This window comes from Erythranthe guttata, chromosome 4, assembly GCF_056151865.1.
Source record: "Erythranthe guttata isolate IM_541 chromosome 4, IM_541, whole genome shotgun sequence".
Taxonomy (NCBI): Eukaryota; Viridiplantae; Streptophyta; class Magnoliopsida; order Lamiales; family Phrymaceae; genus Erythranthe; species Erythranthe guttata.
In genome coordinates, this window is record NC_142536.1 from 14,120,422 (window position 1) to 14,144,469 (window position 24,048).

Consider the following 24,048-nt stretch of genomic DNA (forward strand, 5'->3'; position numbering starts at 1 on the left):
TCAAATTCCTGAGGTAATGTCAGATTATGAATAAAAAAAACCTCATGTTTGGCTAAGTACAACCACCCCCTTCAACTATGAATCTTCTTACAAGTCCATTATTACGGTGTCAAATTCAGTGAAATATTCTAGATTATGTGGAATATTCTCCGGTTTACCTCATTCGAGCTCCACATTTTGAAACAAGATCATAAGATGTAACTTTTGGCTTGCAAATATTACATTGTGGTGCATCGAAAATTGCATTTTTGCACAAAACGTGTACAAACTGGAGAACATTCCACAGAATCTGGAAGATATTGTTATATTTGAGACAATAAGAGTGGACATGTAAGAAGATTCATAGCTGAGGGGTGGTTGTAGTTATCCAAATAGGTGAGATTTTTTCGTAACTTGCCATAATTTACCCAAGAATTAATGGTAATTCTCTGCTAAACAAACGAACTTCTTTGAAAAAACTAAAGAATTCCAAGACTAATTAATATTTATCCTTTCCAGAAAAAATCATAGCAGCTCATATTTAAGTTCATGAAATTATGTCAGCCAAATCTTGATGAATAAGTTGGATAAGTCTTGATAATCATGTTGCTCCGTTTGTATACGCATACAGATAAATAATGCATAAATTTATTCATAAATATATAATTATGAATGTGTAGAAAATAATGTAGTCCAGGTAAAGCCAATTTTGTAAAACAACACATGTAATGGAACCAGTGACCCCCCGCCCCCCAAAAAACTTGATACGATAAGCTTTCAAATTTTACAGACCAAATGTTTTATCTACACAAGTAAAAGGAAACCTGTAAGCGGCACTATCAAACTTGGAACTGCCGCATTTCGTATTTGGCAATGAAACCAATGTACAAAAACACAGTATACCTACTGCATATGTTTTCATAATATCGGGCTGGCGTAGAAAATCTGGCCAAGTATAAACGCTTGACATCGACACTTAATGCTCATCGAATAATTAATGGTGATACCCGATTCGTCAGCAACTTGACAGATGAGATCACAGGAGCCTTTGAATCGAGTGCTCTTGTTCGAAACCAACATAACAGTCTGAAACGATGATCAACTTCATATCCTGAGGAAACAATAAACTCCCCAGATAAGCAAGAAAATAAAGAAGTTTAAAAAAAAAACAAGTCATATACAGTGAGAGAAGTCTCTCGTGGTAACTGCTACTCCCTCCGTTTCATATTAAATGCCGTTTAAGGTTTCGGCACACGTATTAAGAAAGCTAATAAATATGCATGGATATCAGGAAGAAATATACAGCATGACTAAAATGCCCTTCTTACTAGTTTGGCTCTATCAAACTGTTGAGAGAATATGCTGTGCAGGCAAATCAAGAAGAAGCTGAAATTGCACTTTACCTGGAAGTCATTTACATTTGATGGTATATCCATTTTTGTCTGCAAGACATCTGCAAAAGAAACTCGCTTCAATGCATGTAGTTGAGAGGTAGAGGTATTTCCCAGGACCAACCACCATGCCTCGTCTTTAACCTGTTTTAGCACGACATTTGTCAGCCTTTTTTTTTTTACTAAATCGTAAATAATATCCGCAAATTACGAGACTGACCTTAGGGAAGCGAGGAGTAAAAGCTCTAGATGTTTTCCTATGCCTGTTTGTCTTTTCCAGTCTTATGTTCAGACTAAAACGAGGGTTATCTTGAACTGTTTGTTTCTGAACTCTTAATCGAGCTTGAATACGAGGAAAATGCTGCAGTTCCTGTGGCCATGAAAAATAGCAGAGATAACATGAGAAGTAGAATGGCAGCAGTAGTTGGATAAAGACGAATTGAAAATAGTAGGATCCTATAATCATAGTTGACAAATATTAAAACTAGATGAATGTGAATATGTCCTTCAGATCTGAAACGAGAAACTAGTATCACTTGACAATGACAACATAATCACGATGATCATGAATATATAATTTCATTTATTGTTAAGCAGTCACTGCAGAAAAAGATTGGAAGATGTTGGATGCAATATTAATGTGAAGTGCTCAAGTAGAAGACCTTGCAAACTCTTTAGAAGAACACTGTGACTGCTTAACAAGAACTTCGGTGACTTCTACTCATTGACACAACAATAATAATGAGGCATGTTATCTAAATATCTCACTTGGATTCTCAAAAGAGCAAATAAAACTATATGTACGAGATACCATAAAACTGAAAATTAGCAAATATAGCTACTTCTGCGTAATCCAGAAAGCAATCATATCAAAGTGGCATAAGAAATAATGAAGTGAATCAAATTGCTTTAGTGAAGTGGATAACGAGACCTCGTGTAACCTCGAGGCACCGGAACTTTTAATGAGAGCCTGTAAACTTGCAGTGGGAAGATCTAATAACTGCCTGACACTCGAGATTCCTCTCTGGCCTAAGGTAGTAATAAGATCATCTGTCATGCATGGCAGCATCCATAAGGAAGAATCTTTGTCAAACCACAAACCCTGTAATAAACCAAAAAAATGTCTGGAGAAACAATATCTGACGGGAAGAGTACTGCTTCAGCAAGCAATACATTCTCTACTACGAAAGAAAAGGAAGGAAAAAACACAACAATGAGAAATAGGACTATAGAGGCTACCTGCATAACCATTTGCAAAAGATGCATACAAGTAATCATACTAGAGAGCCATCCACTATTAGCACAGAGATCTATCATTGCCTGGATAATACGAATACTTTGATCCAGCACTGACTTTAAATCCGTGACATAGTCAGTAACTGGTAGTTCAACTCTGGAAAAGTGCGCCTGTATCCCGTTCAAATGCGTGTAAGAAGACAGGCAATTCCAAGAGTAAACAAATATGCATATTAACAACTTCTGGCCGATCAAATTTTGAGGTCATCCAACAAAAACTGAGGTTGACGAGGCAAAACAAGGATTGCGCTAACCTGAAATAGAAGATTTGCTTTCACATGAGGGTCATCAAGAAGATTCTTGTCAACCATGTAGAGAACCTTATTCGACAGTTCGGCATTGTGAATTTCCTACAGAGCACAAAAACTCAAATTATTATGACAAATATATTTATTCAAGAACTACAAAAGGGAAGGGTCTGCTATAATTAGTAAATAAAAAATTAATAATAGTCTTAAAATGCCCCACTGCTCAGTAAGTTCAAAAATTTATATTAGTTTGCACACTAATTAGAATAATTTGCAGACTAATTAGAATAATTTGCACTAGAAAAAGTTACTTCCAATTTTTCTTTGCTTAGCCAACAAACAGAATTGAGAGTTTAAAAAGAAAAGGATTAGTAGTGATCACGTCAATAACCAAAGAAGACAATATTGACACTTAAAATCTTAAATACAATGTTGATAAATTATGTTCCCACTTTCTTTCTGCTATGTAATATTGTAAAGATGTATTTTAAATCAAACCAAAAATAAATTACAACCAAGGACAACAGGAGTTATTAAATCAAGCCAAGGTCTCACTAAGTATATATAAAATCAGAAAAACTAGTTACATATTCAGAGTTTTTAACTTGTAAAGATTAACCATTACTACTTGTTAGAAGAACAAGTTCGTGCATTTTGATAAAAGCACATATACATGAAGGAATTAGTAACTTACTTCATTGTGTCTCACAGGTAGCTCATCGTATTCAGAAGCACCAGCTAATACATGAAGGAAAACCTATAACAGCAAATAATAGAACTAAAATCAAATTAAATATAAGAAAGCCAAAGAAATAGACTGCGGGAGTTAACTGACTTCGAGTGTTGTGTCTGCTTCTACATTTGAAGCAAACATGGAAACAGTTGTATATTTTAGATAATACTGAGATGCTACTGAACCCAACATCATTGGCTCAACCCTGTCTTCATCAATTTTAATGCAACCACTGTCTTCAAGATCCTCAAATGTGCTGACCGCTAAGCTGTTAAAAAGATATATTATTGAGACACGGAATTGCCAAGTAGTGTAACCAAATTCCAATATAGGCACTTAAAAATAAATCCATGCCACCTTGACATGTAAGAACTCAGAGTTCCAGGATCTGTATCCTCTAAGCCGTAATAAGCTGGATTAACCATCTGTTATAAGAGGAACAAAAACTCTATTAATGAGACAACCTTAGAACTGGATAAAGGGCAGAGAGAAAATGCCAGCCTATTGAGCATGAATTTTATTCATACTGTACGTGGCAGATACTCTAGAAGAAAAGGCATGGCATCCTCTAGGCAAATGTGATGTCTAGATGAAAAAAAAAGTGAAATGAGTGCTACTTAACAACAAGCTTTAGTGTATGGTACTGCTTCTTGACACTAATATACTGGACAAGTGATTGATGGAGCACCAGTAAGAAAACAATAGACCCAATATAGGGAACTAATTCATATTCAAAATGTCAAAATATCTAGAAGCATACCAATCTACGGAACAAATATGTCCAGGTGAGATAATGTACTGCATCTTCTTTATGACAAATCGTTCCAGAAACTATCTCCGCATTGATGTGATCATGCAACTGTTCTCTCAGGCTGCTTTCAACTGGAAATGGTTCATAAAGAAACTGCAAAAGGAAGAAAAAAATTACAAACCAACCAATTTATTCACTTAGTGCAAAAGTAGCGACGTACCTAACTATGCACAATTGTTCAATTTTTGGTACCTTTTTATAGAAGCTCTTTTTTGGTTCATGAACGAGAATAATAGCTTTGCCGTGTTGATCAAACTGAGGTCGTCCTGCTCGGCCCATCATTTGCAAAATATCTGTTATTGGGAAATCAACGTATCTCTTTGATTTTGCATCAAAAAATTCTGTTCCCTGATTGGATGACACATAGAAGAGCATTACTTTCTCTAAAAGGCTGGAAGTGGACGAAAACTAAATAAAGCTGGATTAACAATACGGGCGAATAAAGCATACACATAGATCATAGATCATAGATCAGAAAGTATGCAAGTAACTAAGATTCCCCCAACCCGCTTGTGGTAGGGTAGCAATAATATCCATTATTAGTTTCCACACAACAATAATGGATACATGAATATCCAGCAATTAGGATGGCAAGGACAAACTAGTCAATTTCACCTCCCAATAAAGACATTCTGAAACAATTAGGTCATACCCAATTCACGTGAAAGATATAATCTACATTTTTGCGTTTTTTGCAAACAATATCCTTCTATACTAAAAACGTTATCCAATATCCATAAGATGAAAGTACATGAGAGAATTTATGATATAAATTTTACATACTTTGGCTTTTAGTTTGAAAAGAAAAAATTGTTCATAACTCAACATGCTACTGTCGGTTTCGCATGTTCATAAGATTTATGTTACTAGTCCCACCTTATTCTGTAATAAATGTTCCTGGGTTGTCCATGGCTGCTTTTTAACTTGGAATTTCCGTGCTATCTTTCATTCTTTCTATGTTTCTACTCTTAAGCAACAAACTAAAGGATCCTTTTATAGCTGAGTCCACAAACTTCTCTATCAACTTCATACTGATCTTGATCCCAGCAGTAACAAACTACCATGATGATATAACTATCAAAGTAAATAACGCAGTAAATTTAAAGTAAGCACAATCAGGTCACTATATGGGCATTCTGATCATTGTTTTTCATGTCACTGCATGGAAAAGGAACTATAGCTTCAATATTAACTTGTGCTGGGCAAATATCCCAAAAGTCAATCATGAAAAAAATAGACAAAAATAATATATGATCATGGTCTAATGATGGCAAATAAACAACATACACATGATATAAATAATTTTATCAGTCATATGCAGATGGGGAAAGCAATTCGTCACTTTCACTGACCTTTATAATAACTAAATGAGCTGGAAGATTCACACCCCATGCTAATGTACTGGTGCAAACCAATACCTGAACGAAATATAGAGACAAGACAATATCACAAGGGGGAAAACATATTTAGACAGAAGCGACCAGTTTAAAATGTTATTCTCGAATCATGCAACCGGAGTGGGTGAAATATTAGCATTGCCTGAATCTTGTTGTTCGCGAAAAGTTCCTCAACAAGAGATCTATCCTTATCGTTCAGTCCTGCATGGTGCAACCCAATACCAAACTGCAGTGTGTGTCTAAGGTTCTGGTCCGTTACTTGGGATAGTATCATCTGAAGTGATTCTTCAGGTATAGCCAGGAACTGTCTTGGGTGCTCATCTGAAGCTGCATACTTTATTTACAGAAACGGAAAAATAAGCTCAGTAGCTAACAAAACTTGACAGAAAAAAAGGCATGAATTTGATTCTCACCTGAATGAGGTCCAATGCAGTAAGTCTAGTCTGACGACGTGATGAAACAAATATAAGAACTGGTTTTGTCGGTGAATGGGTACAGATAGAAGCATAAGTGGGTTTGTTCATGCTATTCATTCTTGGGCAGTAATATTTTCCAGGATAACCCTGATGGAGAAAAAAATCCAATATGAACAACAGTATCGGGAAATGAAAGTACCATTAACATATTCTTTGAAAGCACCATCTCATATGAAGTTTCCTGATGTTTTATGGAGACAAAAAACGACATAGACTAGGTGCATTACTTGCCTGGATATGAACTTCAAGAGGAACAGGCCTAACACTAGGCTTGAAATTGAACAACCCATTTTCTTCAACACCCAGCCAATCACCCAAATCACTGGATCAAAATATAAGAAAAGACTCATCATCGTAATAAGAGACAAAAACAACAACAAACATATTCACAGTGCAAGGATACAAACAAAGGACATAGCCATTTTCAAAAACTTAAGGACCAGCATCCAAAATATAGTAATTTATATATAATAACATTGACATGCATATATAAACATAAATATTCATATATGTAAGTATGAATCAGTAGTGGGCTATATAGACATCGATGAAAAAATAAGTCAAATAGACATTCCTGTCGTGATGATTGGACATACACTAGTGTGATTTAAAAAAAAAAAAAGAAAAAATAAAAAAGATTGTCAGCAATAAAAAAATGAAAAAAATTGTGTGAAAAATTCCTAGTTGAGAAAAAACATAGACATCGGATGCTAAAGAAAAGAAACGACTATTATCTTCTATAAATAAGACATAGTACCCTAAAAAATGGCATCAACTTTGAAAATTACAAATGCCGCTTGAGGTTCATTTTTGTTTTACAAACACCGCCCAGCTCAAGTAGGTGCAGTTAGCAAACATGTATTGACTTGCCCTGATATTTTTCAACTACGAGGCAGGCCTCATATATGGCTTCGAGTTTAGCCTTTTCTTAACTTGTGGCCTAACTATATAAGAACAATTTGTATGCTTGACATATTTAACAGTCTATACTTTGCAAGTTCAATAAAATTCACACTTAAAATAGGCCTTGGCTAGTCAATAAATTTGGAAAACTGTTCATCCATTTGGATAAATTTCATGTAGTACAAAAATATCGGCAGGGGAAGGACACTAAAGGAACATGCTAAAATATGTGAAATCATAGAGAAAATACTAAAAGGTTAATGAATTTAAATTTAAAGGAATACAAACTAAATCAACAAAAATTTGAACAATTAATAACTTACTGTGCATTTGCAAGTGCTGTTGAAAGACCAACAAATCGAATAGAACGCTCTGTCTGTGATGATATATATCTCATCCGAGATACGATAACCTATCCAAGTATATTATTTATTAAATGCTACATGATATATAGATTTCAGCGAGTGCTCGAGTGTCACGAAAATAATTTCAAAAACATATAAAATAAGAAAATGAAATAATGTCTACTCTATAACATGTATGCAGATATACTGTTATCCTTAATCATTAAAGTCACAGGCAGCATTGTATAAGAATGTACAAGGATCAAACAGACTTTAATGCAAGTAATTTAGAACAGGCGTTATTGTTACTACAAGGTTCTCACGTCAAGAACCTTTATTTCCTTTTACACTGAGAAGACATAAGAGTAATACATCTCTCGTAAATTTCAGTTAGTTTTATTTTCATCGGAAAATAAACATAGATATAGATAAAACATATGTGATATGCTAACAATGTTGTGAACTTTTCCAGATAATATCAAATCATTTTGGAAATAATTATATCACAATATCACATAGCATTTTAGTGAATAATAATGACATTCAATGCCAAGAAAGTTGCTAATAGAGCTGGTTGTCCAGCTCAAAAAGCATCATGACAAACCCTTGGAAGAGATCCCAAAACACCTCTAGAGATTTACATTATAAACAGAAGAAAAGAGTTTTAGATGGAAAGATGAAGGGCGGGATTTTTTTTGTAAGCTTTCTCTGTAGTTTTAATCTAGGATTTTCATATACATCAGCATAACTCCCATAATGATAGGAAAACAAGCTAGCGAAAAAAGAACTACAGTTACAGAATTTTAAACAGCATTTCAAAGAAACTCCAACTTCAGGAGCATAAAATTCACTATAATGAACTTCCAAGTTCCAAGATGAATTTCAACTTTAGTTCTAGTGCAAGAGGTCAACTTACCAGACATTTCATGCAGGCCAAGAGAGACTCAGTACTTATTCAAGTCTATATTTGATTCTTACAGGAACTACATTCAAGCATGCATAGTACATACCTCCAATATGGGTCCACGATCAGCGCCAAGTAAATGAATCTCGTCCAATATCATTAGTCCAACCTAGAGGTATTTTTCAAAAATTATGAAAGGCAACTCAGATTCATGATTAAATGAAAATTACAGTTTCTTATTATAGCATAATATTGGGTCGATGTGAGAAAAACAGCCGTCGACCACAAATGGCGACTTCAGATCCATAACATGATTTAAAATCGAAATTCAAATATGCAAATTAAACAAAAAACTAAGACAAGCCAACTTGTCAACTGAAGTGCAGTAGAAGAAATAGGGCACCTTCTTAACATAGCCTCTAGTATGCCAGTTACGACTGATACCATCCCATTTTTCCGGTGTAGAAATTATAATGTCGGCCGCTAAAAGAGCATTCATATCTGGTGTATAATCCCCTGTCATCTCCACCTAATAATGAAGTCACGTTAGACTAGTTACGCTTGGCATATTTATGCATTAATAAGTAAAACTGTGAGCACCATGCGTTTTCCAAGCTGGGAAACAAGACGCTTCCTCCAATCATTCATTCTTTCTCGAACAAGAGCCTTTAAAGGTGCAATATAGATAGCCTGCATTAATGCAAAAAAAAAAAAATACAATCAACGACAACGAAAGACAAACCTAAACCGTCAGTTGAACGAAACAAATACAATAGAAATCAACTTCATCCAAAATTCAGTACCTTCATATCAGGCTGCGTATTGAACATGTGAAGCAAAGCAAGCTCAGCTGATATGGTTTTACCACTTCCTGTTGGAGCTCCCAGAAGAACATTCTGGTTTGTATGATACAGCACATGGAAAGCCTGCCAAAGTGAAGCTTTGGGTAAAAAAAAGAAAGAGACTAAAACTACAAACAAAGAATGAAATATTAGAATAAGTTCGATCAAAACCTGCGTCTGTATGGGGTTAAAGTGCGTAAATTTATACAATGCTTCATAAGTTTCATTGCCAAGTGCAGTTACAGGAAGTGGTTTCAGGTCAAGGAGTTCAGTATGAGTCGTATGTGCCTGCAGGAAAGATCACACTCAGTAATTATGAGAATCTAACTGCTGAATTCCTACTAAAAAAGTTCAAAAGAATACAAGTTATTTTGGAGACCACCTCTGGGAGCGCAAGGTTCTGGAAGGATATAGTGTAGAAAGACTCCGCATGCAACCATGAGTCAGAAATTGCACGAATGATATACTGAGGAGGATGTGGCTCAAATATCGGAATGGTGAATGATAGCTTCTGAGGCTCCGCTTTCGCCGTCTTCTTTGTTAATGTAAAGAGATCCGAGTGGTATATATGGTCATTTTCAGAATCCTAGCAAAGAAAAAGACCAGCCATTAGTTCAATTGCTTAGAGAGCACAGAGAATGCTGACATTAACTTGAAACTTTAAGCAAATAGGTATATAACTATAATACCTCAAAAAATACAGTTCAATAATGTGACTTGGTAAATGCACCAATCATTCATAAAAAGTGAGGAATATCTTATGCATTCATAGGTATGCAGATGATAAGGGATCATCATAGACGGCAAGTTCAATGGTAAAAGAAAATAATTGCCAGAAGCATACGCCGTAAGCTGTATCAGGGAATACCCAAATATAAAAAACAAAGCATCAGAAGACAAGCAAATACCACAAACACAGATCCATACATAAGTAATGATCTTGACAATTCCAATTTCCAATCCCTTAGTGAATCAACTAAAATGTGCCAAACACCATTAAAGCTTTAGTCTAGTGTTCTTTCATGTGGGGAGAGCCAGGTCTGGGGTTCCAACCCCAAGGGATCTTTGAGCTCCCCAGGAGGAGCTTTTATAACAACACAAACACTAATAAATCATTCAGTTACTAAGGCATTGACAGATCAAAGATTTGTCAATGCGATTCTTGAACCATCCTGTATAACAAGAACCATGATGCAGAAAGTAGACCAAGGGAAAGAGGCTGCACTAAAGTTCAATTACCTACTAGTCACCAATTTTTTTTCGCACAAGCCTAAGGATAAAAGGTTGGACTTTCAGCATTACTTATTCTCAATGCCCAAGGCATCTTCAAAAGACATTCGGACCTAAAATGCATAAAGAAGAATCAAGCAAAGAAAACTATTGAGAGGGTTCATCGCATTCAGTGCTCTTTCAACTAAACATATTAGATAATACTGTACCCAAACCAATAATTAGATGCTCAATTACCAGAGATTTCAATTCTGCTTTCATACTTCCTATTTTTCATACCTAAACATCAAGAATTTGAACAAATATTTTTTTAAACCAATTATACAATGTGACTCGTGTGTTTAGCAGTTCTCGTTCCTAAGACAGTCCATCGAACCTACTATAGTTGGTCGCAACACTTAATTATTTGGCTCTCCCACAGAGTTCCACCAGCAATGGGTTTTAAAAGTTTGCTAAACTACAAATAATGGTATCTTTTAGGTATAAATTGTGAGAAAGAAATATGTATACATCTTGAGAAAGAAATATAAGTGATAAAAAAAGAGAACGTATATCTAAATTACGGTCCTGAAGATTCAGTTTATGAAGAAGTATTAATATCTCCTGCAAACGACTTGCATCTCTCAGCTATCAGGTTTAGTATAATTGAGATTTGGCAAAGAATGCTCCAGTCATTCTTTACTTGTCACTTCGCTATATATAGATTCAAGAAAAGCCTTAAACGGCAAGAATCATCATATTATTTCTCATCTATAAAAATGAGAGACTGAGAACCCATTAATCCTTTAACTTCTCCAAATAACCAAAAAAACCAAGTAACAAGGAAGCACCTCAACTAGAATCCACCAGCGCTGTGCAGTACCATGAAACCGGTCCTTCCAGACGAACTCCGGTGTAATAGTCAAATCAACCTAATATAAAGAGATATTGTTACTTGGTATAACAATTAATGGGATCAAAAAACTATTTCACAGCTGAAAGAAATTGATGACATTGCCAACTTGCCATTACCTTTAGAACAGTTCTCGTGATTGGACTTACTGTAGCAAATAACTGGACCATCGGGAAATATCCCAAGTATTGCTTGACCAACTTCAATAGGAAATCAACAAACAGATTAATAGAGAGGAAATTCAGTCCAAGTCCTAAAAATAACAAGAGTAACAAAAAGAATACCTTTCCTCCAGGCACATAGCGAATCAAAGCTCCAATGTCCTTCTCCTCCATCTCATATAGCCGGTCTAAGTCCACTCCTCTTTCTTCAAGCTTCCGTAGTATCTGAAAAAGAGAATGTAAAGAAAAGGGTTTTACTATAAAATTAAACTTAAACTATACCAAAATAGTTAAGAACAACAATTTTCTGGACGAACATCCGATGAAATATCTCTATTAAATTGTCTGAGCGGATGTTGATGGGGCCAAATTTGACGATCCACGGCCTTGCAGTAGTCCAGCATGAAGGAAGTCATCTCACTCCACCCTCTTCGCAAACAAATCTCAAATAAGGCCCGCATAATACGAGCCAAGCTTGCACTGATATATGATGCATCAGAAACTAGTGAAAAACTATCAATTGAGCCCCTCGATATATACAACTGCAGGACAAAAATAATTCATGATCATAAGACAGGGGTGGCACTTACTTTGAATCAAAAGTTCATGTTTTATACTGGTAGTCAGAGACACTAACCTGAATAAGAATCGACACTTTTCCATGTTTACTTGATGGGCCACCCTTGATTTCTAAAGGACATGTGCGGGCCAAAGTTTCCAGCTCATTTTGCTCCTCCTCTCGGACAACAATATTTTCAAATTCAGAAGAATGGGCAACCATGTCAATCACCTATAAGGCAAGAAAAACAAAGGACTTGGCTTAGGCAAAAAGAAATATTTATTCGATGACTTAACAAAGATAAGTAAAGTTTTTCTCATCGCAATAATACTATTATGTTATCCATTATGAAGCAATATTCATGTGCTTATCATGAAAGAGTTCAGTTTCCATTATGAAGCAATAATACCTCACTATCACTCATGTGGCGTCTCATCAATTCATTATAAGTTTCCACACTGGAATATTGAATGTAAAAATGGCTAGCAATACGACCAAGCTCAGTACAATAGAAGTTTCCACTTTTCTCATCAAAGCGCATCATCTTTGCCTTATCAAGAGAACGTGCAGCATCTGAAACCAGAGCTCTTTGCTTCAGGCTCAATGAAGGATCTGCAATGACCTGTCATGTTCCAATAATTAATGTACAAACACAAAGGAGGGAGAGAGAGAGGGGAGGGGGGGGGGGGGGGGGGGGGGGGGGGGGGGGTTCAATGAAGTAAACTTAAGGATAATAGTCCCATAAGACAAGGAAGCTCAGAAAATTGACAAGCCTTGCTATAGTTATGAAAAGGACATCGGGGGGATGAGGGCAGAGATTAAAAAATTATGTGCATAAGAATGAATAGAAGAAGATACAATTATGTTCATTTATACAATAAAAGAACATAGAAATAGGATATACCTCATCCCATCCAATACCGTAGGCTAGAGGATTCATTTTCATCCTTATAAAAAGATATGTATACCCTAGCCAAGCACAAGCTTCCTTGACATTTGTGACAGTGCCCAATGCCACCTCAGCATTTAAGTTATCTTTCAACGAGGTGATAAACTGTGAAATATAATAAAGGGAACTAATAAGAAAATTTCAATCAGCAGATAAAAAAATGTCAATGAGCAGTAAAAAATATCAATGATAATAAGATAAACTTTTGTTCCCCACAAATCCTTGGTTGGCTGCTTGGTCAATTGTTTAGGAACCAAAGTTAGTGAAAGAACCCAAAAGGCAAGACCATATTGTGTTTTGCAGAACACAGAGATCACTTATGTTTCAATTTTCAAAATAATAAAATTAGAGCAAGACGGATCAAATCTCATCTTAACTTCTAGGTAATCAACCTAGTCAACTCCCTCTTTTCTTACTCTGAGTTGCAATCAATGTTTCACTCTCTTGACCCACGGTAAAAAAGTGAAAGGTGATTACAGTTGCAGGTCCAAGGTGAGGAGGCTTCTGTCATATTTCGGTGAGTTCGTGTTCACGTGCTTACAGTTCCAAGATCAGGATTCCGCTATTACTAGAAACAGAAAGAAAGAGGAAAAAAACAAGGATCACCTGACTCTCAATAGGAAGTTGACTCGTCAAAAGTCGCAAATAGTATGCTAATTTGTCATGACCAGTGATTATAATGCCTTCACCACTCTTATCGAATTGAGGCCTTCCAGCACGCCCAAATATCTATAGAAGGAATTTTTACTTCAGAAGAAAATATTATAGAAGAATAACATTTGACAGAAAACCTATATAGCAGCACAAATAAGGAAAATTTGCACCTGCATAACATCAAGCATGCCTATATCTCTCCACCCACCCGCCTTTGGGTCATATATTTGAGTTCCCTGGTATAATATGCATAAAAACATGTTCAGCTCTAGCAAACTTGCTTTAGTGAAGTTCCAAAGGTTGAAATTTGGTTGTACAAGGCAAGTGAAGTATAGGGAGTACATAACAAAAATTACCACACAGGGAGCAAAACAGCTTATTCAAATTACATAAACTGATTACGACAGGAGCTGGAAAAGATATGCTTCTATACAACAAAGTGAAATACGACAAATAGCAGAAGATTTAGCTGATTCAAACACCGTGAAGAAACCTTTATATCAAGTCATCTTTTATTACAGTTCAGACAGAAGAGGGAAACAGAAGAAAATGTTATACTACAAGAAACATTACAAATAACATTTTTAACATAAATTAAAATTGATGAGAAATGGGAGGATGCGAATATTATTGATTTTAGTAGAAGTTAACTTTAAGCAAATTATTAATAAAATCAAAACAAAATATACTAACGCAATATAGAAAATAAACAAAAAATTTAGTTCAATACGAATGTGTCAATTTGGACCAGTACTTTTACCAAACATGTTAACCGCGGGAATATATCTATGCAACCCCATTGAATAATACTTAAATCAAACAAGATGTCAAAATCAGGAGTTTATATCAGTCTGTCCGTGCAGAAATAAATGTCTTATTAGAACTCATATATAAATCAGAGTTGAAGAAAGTAAAATTATTTACCTATACAGCTTGACTCTCAAACTAGAAATTTAATCTGTCATTTATTTTACTAGTTTTTAGAAGTGAAACGTCATTATACACATGAAGGAAATGGCAGCACAGATTAGTTACCAAAATGAGAGTAGAAGATACATTTCAAAACATAATTATGGAGGGGATTGGACAATGATATCACTAATCAAAGAAAGCAGTTCCTCTGGTGAACTACACCAAAGATAGAGCCAGGAAGAAACTAGACAAATTCACAGAATACATGATAATGATTTTTAAGATTGCATGTAGAAGTCCATGATTGCATGTGCCTAGATAACCGATTCTGATAGGAACACATTATCAGAAATGTAACGTTTGAAGTGGAACAACCTTAATCACCACAGTGTGAGCAGGCAGATTTACTCCCCATGCCAAAGTTGCTGTGCAAACAAGAACCTAGCCATAACGAAAGTGCGTTAGAGAAAGATAAGAGAGATTAGATGAACTGAAAAGTGATCGGCATACTCTTAGAAGTCCCTCAGAGAAAAGTCGTTCAGTCAATCCTCTGTCAGCACGTAGCATCCCAGCATGATGGATACCAACAGCATATTCGAACAATTGTACAACATCCTTATTTCTGGACTTCAGAACTTCTTTCTGAGATGCATGAATTCATTAAAAAGGATGAATGATTAACAGAAACAATTAACTGTACACAAGAAGGATGTCAAATAAAACTTATAAACAAAAGTTCCCTGCCTTCATAAGTCCCTGCTGAGGATGTGAAGCATTTGTGAAGAGATCGAAGTCCTCACGCATTTTGGCCATTTCAACCTGCGCAGAATGCCATGCAATATGGTTATAAAGCATAAGCAGTCTATGAACTGCATTGCATTAGGCCTTGAGATGAGGTTATAAAGTGGAAGTGACTTGTATGTTAGTTACAGCTTTTTCAAATAATAAGAACCAAAAATTATAGCATAAGCACATATATCGACACATTGATGACTCTAAGAATGATATCATCTTTGATTTTATGCTGTCTGCGAAGAGCTATGATCTTGCTCGGTGCGTCTATTATACTCACAGGGGAAAACTTCTTCCAATATAAAAAAAAAACCAAAGATTTTTTTCAGCGAGTCTTAGGCTCTTAATTACAACTTTATCGTTGTAACTCTATTGCCCTTCCACTAGTCGAATTCCCACACATGATGCAGAAACCTCAAAGTAAGATATCACATATTACTAGCATGAGACCAAGATTTCTCAGCAATGCGTACACCGAAATATACCGGACATACTTTTAGTCAGAACCTTGGCCCATCTGGCTTTTCATTGATTTCAGACAACTTAAACATCTAAAACCATCTACACTGAGGACATCCTCAGTGCACCTCCCTTTGTAACATGACTTCCTGTTAGCTTTCTATTTTATAATTCTGATAATTTATTTTCAACCAGGTTGCAGTTTAACCAAAAATCCAAATAAAATTAGCATGTCAAGGCTGAAAAGACGATGATTTGACAACACATTAAACTCTTGTATTGGGTTGAAATCCACTGTTCTAATTACAGTGCACATTCCTACTTATTTTTACATACAGAAAATAATTAATCTTCCACATTTCCATGCAGCAAATATAATAAGTCAGTAGGACTACAATTCACTTTCTTAGTTGAGGTGACCACATTGACTTCTCATTTTTCTTTAAAAACTATAATGGGGATCATCGAAACTTAACACAATTATAGGGCCTCTTTCCAGAACATTATATGAGAAAAAATGATAAGGCTATTTTTCTTTTAAAACTATAATAAGGATCACCGAAACTTAACACAGATATAGAGCCTCTTTCCAGAACATTATATGAGTAAAAATGATAAGGCATGTTACCAGTTTATCAGCTGTTTTTGCTGTGTCTTTCCGTGAATGAACAAAAACCATGACCTGATGTCCTCGCCTTAATGAATCAACAACCTGATGAAAAAACAACAATGTTATTTGTAAATTTAACATTGCATATTAGAAAATTCAAGAGATAAATTCCACCTTATTGTAGCATATTTCATTCATCAATTCATTACGAGCTGAATAGTTACGTTCAGAAATCCCAATGTACTGCTGCTCAAGAGGTACTGGGCGATAGCCTGAATCAAAGAAGAAGAGGCCTGCGTCTGGATTTACCCTCAGAAACTGTGCAACCTAATTTTGCAAATACATATTTACAGATCATCAGGAAGGAAAAAATTATTCCGTGTAAATGATCAACTTGCTTAGAACAACGCTATCAGCAAGCTACCTCCAAATAATTGGGTAGAGTTGCAGAAAGACCAACAATACGTATCATACTTTGTGTGGATTCCACCTGTATGAACATGAAAGACAGTGTTAGATCGAAAAATTTGTATCCAAAAGAGAGCACCAATGAGTATGTGAGTGCGTCATGAAGTACATTATTAATTGAGCTTATGAAACACTTCGATTTCAATAACCAAACTTACTCCAGAATATTTTGACTTTGATAACCCACTCTATGTGTTATCAATATGGAACATGAAACTAACTTCGACATTTATGCTCCAAATTACAGCTTGTAGCAGAAGTTGGTACATACAAATGGATCCACTGATTGGCATTCTTATATTCTAAAATGTAGACACATAAATAATAACTTATTTGCAGAAGTGTAGTTCAAAAGTTAAATGAGTCATTTAACATTCATGGAAGAGTTAAGAAGATAAGATTGATTCCAAAGAAGAGAAGACATGGAAATGAAATTATATGAATCAATTTAAACAATCAATCTGACACTGTAAAGAGTAAGAATTGAGATACAGCTGTGACAATAATCGTCAATGATGCGATTAAGCTTTATGAATGGCGACAGCTGTGGTGAGATAATGATCGAAGCCATTTGGGGATATTTTATGTCATGGAGTTTCATAAGTTGGGCAAAGTTAAACCTGGTATCACTCGGATCACTCAACCCAACTTGGAGAGTCAATTGAACAACTACAATGTTTGGAACTTTTGGTTTTGAAAAGATAACATCCATGCTACAAAAGAAACGTAGGAAAGGGAAATGTTTGGTTCAGTGGAACATTCTTTTTTATGTAACAAAACAGACAACTTTGAAATTTTTAGGAGAATTAATAATAATACTAATGCCAAGTTCGATGCAGATTCGCTCCTCTGTGCTTAAGCCTTCGATTAAGACTACTTGCATTATTTTAACTTTTCATATTCATTTTTCTTACAAATTTAAAGGCGCTATTTGGTCCATGGATTTTAATGAGCAAAACGGAAGCACTAAAATTCAAAGTAAAAGAATGTATTAAATTTGATAATACTACATTATCAAATATAATTACATTATTCACTAAAACCAAGTGCTCAAAAGTACAGTAGAAGATAAAAAGTATTGTGTATAGGAAATGGGAAGGCAAATATTCACGACTCTTCTCCTAAACAGTATCAAGTAGTAAGTTCAAGCAAGCAAATCTTTCCATCTCTAAAACTGCCCTTTGACCACCATATTCACATTCTATTTTAATATTTAATAGATTACTGGTTTAACATTTAATTGGTTACGCCAATTCTAGTTTCATAACTACGAATAGTATTTCGTAGGGAAGCACGGAGATTATCAAATGCCAAAAGTATATGCTGATCATATATATTCTTAGAATTACTAGCTGAACATTTTGAGTGTTAATCTGTTTTCTGACGTGAACGGGCAATATTAAATGCCCAAAATATTCACAAGGACGATAGCAAGAACACCAATATTTCAGGAACCCTCAGTCTCCACATACCAATAAAAGACCATCCATCGGCAACATCCTAACGATATATCATACCTGACGAAGAGTGCGAGCTACTAATGCTTCTATAACAGGACCTCTATCATCATTTAACAAATGTACTTCATCAATGATTAGGAGCTTCACTAGCATGGAAAGTGCCATGTCGCTGCTTTTACGAGTAATCACATCCCACTTTTCAGGAGTTGTTACAATCATCTGAATCACGGAAAGAAATGAAAAAAACATAAGACTCCAGACTACAAGCCATTCAAGCAGAATAATGTAAATCTTTGGTCATACCAAGGCCAAAATAGTTGAATCAAACCTACAATGACAAGAATAACAGATACCTGAGTTTCTTCAAGCTCGTTTTTGGAGAGTTGCATATCACCAGTGAGTTCTCTCACAGTTACATTTAAAGGGGATAATCGATGGCTGAAGGTTGATGTGACCTCTGCTGCTAATGCCTAGTTAGGATAGACCAAATATTAGAAACTATTCGAAGATTTCAGTTAGTTATATGAAAAACTTTACCTTCATCGGAGCAACATAAACAATCTTGAATTCATCTTTATGCAAATAACCATCTCTGAAGTGTTGTCGAACCTGTTAAAACAATTGAATGTGATCAATCAAAGGAAAGATTCATGTAGCAAACTTATCTTGCAAGAATCAAATTTTAAGAAGTATCTCCATGGCACTTGTTACACTAAAACCATCCAAGTGCAAAGGAAATATAAAATCATGGCAATATATAAGGAGCACAAAGATACAGAAAATTCCAAAGTATTTACGGAGGGAAGAAGAAGAGAAGAGTATTTGGTAACATATTGTTAATTGACTTAACAATATGCATAATCCAGAATGAGAAGATGAGAATCTGACTACTAATCAAAAACAAAGGGAGGCCAGTTAATTAAAAGTAAAAAGTTGCTTAGAACTTTGGTCCTTTCAGTTATCAAGATGCAGAAGCTCTACTTATTTATTGGCAGTCAAACACTAGTAGGTCTTCATAATTATATTCAGCTCTTTCTTATCTATACAAGTCAGTTCTCTCGTGTCCTAGAAGCCTTATTGAGAATTGAGATACAGAAATTTATCACTCTCACGGAAGGGTTAGTGAAGTTTCCTCAATCTATAGCATCTTTTGTGTGAAAATCGTGCTAATTGCTTCCCCATTTCACATCAACATCGTATAATGCAAACAGAAACTGCTTATTGCATTGAAAATACATTTAGTCACCCGCTATCAATTTTTCTTGTCATTGGAAATAGTCAAACGACTAAACTGCCATTCTTTACACTAGGCAACTATATATATCACATCAAGAAGAAAGGAAGGGGTCCCATGCAAACCTCGTGTAGAATAGATATCATAGCTATATTTGTTTTTCCAGCGCCGGTGGGTGCACAGACCTGCAAAGCATATGAAAATATTTCAAGATATAATGGCTCTATTCTCCAGGAAACAACTAACCCAATGCATACAATGAAATTTGTTTCACCAATATATTTTCGTTAGTGTAGTAAGTTGTTTGGAATATCCTGCTCTGTATGCGGTTCAAAGACTTGTAACCATGAAAAGCAGCTTGTGCAATGTCATCTAGCTCCTTTATATCAATCTGTCATCGATAGAAAGCAACTCAATAATTGTACGATGAAAATGAAAATTCCACAGGCAAAAAATGTTCATAGGAGTCTTTTTTATGAATAAGAAAGTTGAAGTTATATAAAACTAGAGAACATGCACCCTCTGTTAGCAAAGAAAATAAACCGACTCGTTATAAGGCAGAAAGATCAGTATGTTCAGGAAATGCAAAAAAAGTAGTAAATTCGGTGACAGCAACAAATACCCACACAAGCAAGTACACATATATGGCAATTAAATGTGCATGTGTGCAGAGAATAAGTGGATGCACTTTTGAACTAAGGATATGCATCTGGAATAATAAAAAAAATGAAGCAAGAAGTAAGGCCCCACAACCATGAACTGTTCCTATTCGCATCACCCCGAAATAAGATCTTATGCCTTTCAACTGAAAAAAAATGTACTGCATTAGAGATTAAATATACCAGCTTCTCCCCAGGTTTCATTGGTGCAGTTGGTGTAGGCGGAATAGTGACTTCTTCATAACCCTTGAAATGCTTTCTCACAGTGCCCTGAAGAAGAGCCGTTGCAGCAAGCTGAGTCGAATCACCATGCCCCACAAGGTCATCGAGTAAATTTTTCTTCTCACTTGCTTGAAGTAAGGAACTAAAAGACAAGTTGTTATCAATTCCATGATCTGTTCCACGTCTATTTTTCTTTTCCTCCTTACGCCGAAGTTTATCAATTTGTCGTTCAGATTCTGTTTGAACAGTTACCTATATACATAACATATTATCGTAAATGTCAAAATCAATATTCCTATCACTGAAATATTAAAAAGAAACAAACCGGCATTTCAATTAATTACCTGAGTAGCATAACTAGGCAACCGCAGTTGCGTGTTTGAAATTGATTTATCAGATTTAAGTACAAGCAGCCCGTGACGGAAACTTTCCACGAGGTCCTTTCTATGCTGAGATGGGAGGGGAGAGTTCAGAAAATAAAGTAAAATATCATTTTTGAAAGCATCATGAATTACTGAAAGTCCAGAGCATTTCGTATACTACTTTACTCAAATAAATATAGATTGTATCTTGAACCATATATGGCTAAGCGATCTTTTCAGTACTAGGATAAATTCAGTATCAACTCGAATTATTTAACGTAAAATGACAAGCAATACCACAAAGTAATTCACACTTTCATGATCTTTGAAAATTTCAGTCAGTAGGTAAGACATGGCCAAAAGAACAAAAATCACTGTATATTAAGTCAACACTTGTCATTGTCCATACCATGATAAGGTCTTGAACAGTTTCGAATGAGCTATCACCAACAATATCCAGCAAATCGCCAGCAATCTACAATTTACATAATTTAAATAAGAAACTGAACGCTCAAAAGTTAGAAACGTAAGTACATAGCTGAGTGATCAGAACAAAAGCACTATAAATTTGTACACCTCATCACCAGGTTTCTCTGAATCAAGAATCCGGCAAATGGTCATTGCTAGTTCATCTCGAGGAAGTTGTGAAGTACTTGCCCTAACAATTCTGTCACATGCATTTTGTAACCACTCTAAGTCAAACTTAACTTCACTATTAGGTGGGCGGAAATACGTAGATCCATCCTTATCAGACCATCCCTCATGATTAGAAGATGATGTGCTAGTTTCCTCCAACAAATTTTCTGCATCCTCCAGTGAAATGTCAACTAAAAAGCGAGCGGGAGGTTGGAATACAAGATCTGCTCCAAATTCCAAACCCTCGCTATCTGCACCCCCCAATTCTGGTAAATAGCCATTCCCCTGTTCATTACTCTGTAAACCAGAAAGCTTCTCCACAAGTGATGCTACTTTCAGTATGCTTGGTTCCGGAACAGTATGACCAATGAGTTTTTGAAACTCGGACCTGAATTACATGAAATTATACAATATGAAACACGGGAAAAATAATTACAAAACTCAAAGTTCCACTTGAAATACCCAAATAAGAGTTTAAACTTTAAATCATGCATAAATATTGAAGATATAAAGGCCAACAACGGTTGGCAACTGACTCAGCGAACAGAACAAATGACATGGTTGACAAATCTCAACCTGGAAAATCATGTTTTTGGGCATTCAAACAATTGTATTTTTTTTCCTTTATTTTTCTTTGTCACTATCATATTTCCGAACTTTTCAGCCTCTTGAAAGTTCTATTCATCAGAGAAATATAAATGACCTAAAACAGAAGACATCATCGAACAATGGCCATAGCTATTTGTTCATTAGAACTATATGACTGACATAAAATCACAAGTTGCGCCATTTGCACTACAAAATCAACACCTTTCAAACAAAAATATCATTTTATGTGTCAAAAAGGGTGATTCAACTTAAGTATACCACGATGAGTGTGAATTGACTTACTTCAGAGACAACTGAGGTTATCGAAAACAATATTCACGTATGGCCATTCTGAGCTCTTCGATATAATATCAAAACATATCGTACATAAAATATTTTTCTACCACGAGAAAGTAAATATTTTAATTTGCCTATCAACACATAATTAAGAAAATAAATTTACTTTTTTGCCAGAATTCTCTTATCGCCCCCATCTTCTTCAGATCCAGAATCCCCACTAAATAGCCTATAAACATTCAATCCCACTTCCTGAAACTCCTCCGACACCACCTCATCACCCATCAACTCAACCATCGCCGTGATAAATTGCTTGTATAGTTGCCGTACCTCAACAGAAGCTGCCCAACAATAGAGACAACAAATACATTACTAACAACACACAACAGCATACAGAAATGTTAATCAAAATTCATTAACTAAATTCTTTTCACCTAACTATATGTTAATTGAAATTTACCACACTCAGAAACAACAATAAGAAATCCATTAAAATTTGAAAAACCATCTATCTAAATTCTAAACACACACTCATTACACACAGCTATAGGGTGCAGAAGTACCTTCTTCCCATCGATAAAAAATCTTACGAGCGAGTTCTGATTCTTCGAGAGAAACTGCAGCAGACCTACTGCACAAAACAGGATCATTTTTCAAACAGTAAAAATATCTATGAAAAAAAAAAGATGGATTATTCGAATCTAAGCAGCATTCACAAATACTGATGGATACATACCTACGGGAATTGAGGGTTTGGAGGAAGGATTTACGGTTGAGATAGGCTTGATCGGCATCGAACGGCAGCCGGAGAGAATTGGTTAGCCGCGGGAGTTCCAGCAACATTTTTGCCATTATTTAATTTTGGGCTTCTGTGTGTGTGCAGATGAAGAAACGGTGAGACTATTCTGAAAGCTGTGGGGTTTTTGTATATAGATTTGCGAACCGGGTTTTTTTTTCGATTTCCGTTTTTTTTCGTTTTTTCTTTTATAATTTGCAAACTGGAAATTGGATGAGAAACTTCTCAAATTCCACCGATTTGGATCGAATATTTCAAATTATATTTTCCGAAAATGAATTTATATTTGTTAAGATTTTCTAAAAAATTCTTATAGCAGTTTCAAAAGTTTTTCTCGCTTACAGACATCATTTGATTGTTACACTAGATTTGACTGCCACACTAAAAAATTACTCAGTAAACAACAAACACTTTATTTTTCAAATTTTTCTTCTAAAATATTTTTCCAACACGTTTAAACATGAATTGACTGCTACAGAGTATTTTGTCTCCACTCAAAATATAAACAAATATTACTTTAATTCTCAAATTATTTGCTTAAAATTTATTTCCCCAAAAAGAAATGAAAATAACTTTCAAAACGAAGCCAAACATTGCCGCGCATTTTTTTAGTATAAGTATTAGTATCGATATTAGTATTATCATTGGCATCAGTATTGATTTTTGTATCGGTATCGGTATTGGTATCAATAATGGCGTATCATCTTATCTCTTTTGCAATATTTATAAGTTGTATTGTTGTTTGAGTAATGTGCATCACTAATTGAACGCCATTAGTGATAAA

General features: G+C 35.3%; 1 protein-coding gene across 3 annotated transcripts; it reads right to left on the reverse strand.

Annotated features, from left to right (window-relative positions):
* Positions 1 to 611: 611 nt before the first annotated feature.
* Positions 612 to 23,380, reverse strand: LOC105973445 (U5 small nuclear ribonucleoprotein helicase). 3 transcript variants are annotated; one of them, XM_088816944.1, is made up of 49 exons: positions 23,205 to 23,380; positions 23,032 to 23,096; positions 22,635 to 22,809; positions 21,524 to 21,971; positions 21,357 to 21,422; positions 20,930 to 21,034; positions 20,547 to 20,837; positions 19,979 to 20,095; positions 19,830 to 19,889; positions 19,008 to 19,079; positions 18,824 to 18,940; positions 18,528 to 18,689; positions 16,967 to 17,032; positions 16,717 to 16,869; positions 16,561 to 16,644; positions 15,426 to 15,500; positions 15,192 to 15,323; positions 15,057 to 15,122; positions 13,940 to 14,005; positions 13,722 to 13,844; positions 13,071 to 13,220; positions 12,576 to 12,788; positions 12,245 to 12,397; positions 11,925 to 12,149; positions 11,731 to 11,832; positions 11,566 to 11,646; positions 11,385 to 11,465; positions 9,707 to 9,910; positions 9,496 to 9,612; positions 9,286 to 9,408; positions 9,083 to 9,172; positions 8,886 to 9,011; positions 8,589 to 8,651; positions 7,558 to 7,646; positions 6,563 to 6,653; positions 6,269 to 6,418; positions 5,998 to 6,189; positions 5,811 to 5,876; positions 4,651 to 4,806; positions 4,408 to 4,551; positions 4,005 to 4,072; positions 3,750 to 3,915; positions 3,609 to 3,671; positions 2,921 to 3,016; positions 2,610 to 2,777; positions 2,302 to 2,472; positions 1,591 to 1,740; positions 1,383 to 1,514; positions 612 to 1,090 (listed from the first exon to the last, which is right to left on the reverse strand). In XM_088816944.1, the coding sequence occupies exons 1-49, from the start codon at positions 23,318 to 23,320 to the stop codon at positions 1,016 to 1,018; spliced, it is 6,264 nt and encodes a 2,087-aa protein (XP_088673070.1). In that variant the 5' UTR covers positions 23,321 to 23,380; the 3' UTR covers positions 612 to 1,015. The 3 variants fall into 3 exon arrangements, with proteins under 3 accessions (XP_088673070.1, XP_012853915.2, XP_012853916.2); XM_012998461.2 differs by having other exon boundaries at positions 23,032 to 23,099; XM_012998462.2 differs by having other exon boundaries at positions 23,032 to 23,091; positions 23,203 to 23,380.
* Positions 23,381 to 24,048: the final 668 nt, after the last annotated feature.

Bases quoted from the DNA above. Each gene is read 5' to 3' on its own strand.
- LOC105973445 (XM_012998461.2), bottom strand. From the start codon at position 23,320: ATGGCAAAAATGTTGCTGGAACTCCCGCGGCTAACCAATTCTCTCCGG. The intron at 11,647-11,730 runs GTATTCTTTTTG...TTCCTATTGAAG, and splicing joins GCTATGTGCCTGGAGGAAAG to TTGGTCAAGCAATACTTGGG. The intron at 8,652-8,885 runs GTGCCCTATTTC...AAATACCTCTAG, and splicing joins CTAGAGGCTATGTTAAGAAG to GTTGGACTAATGATATTGGA.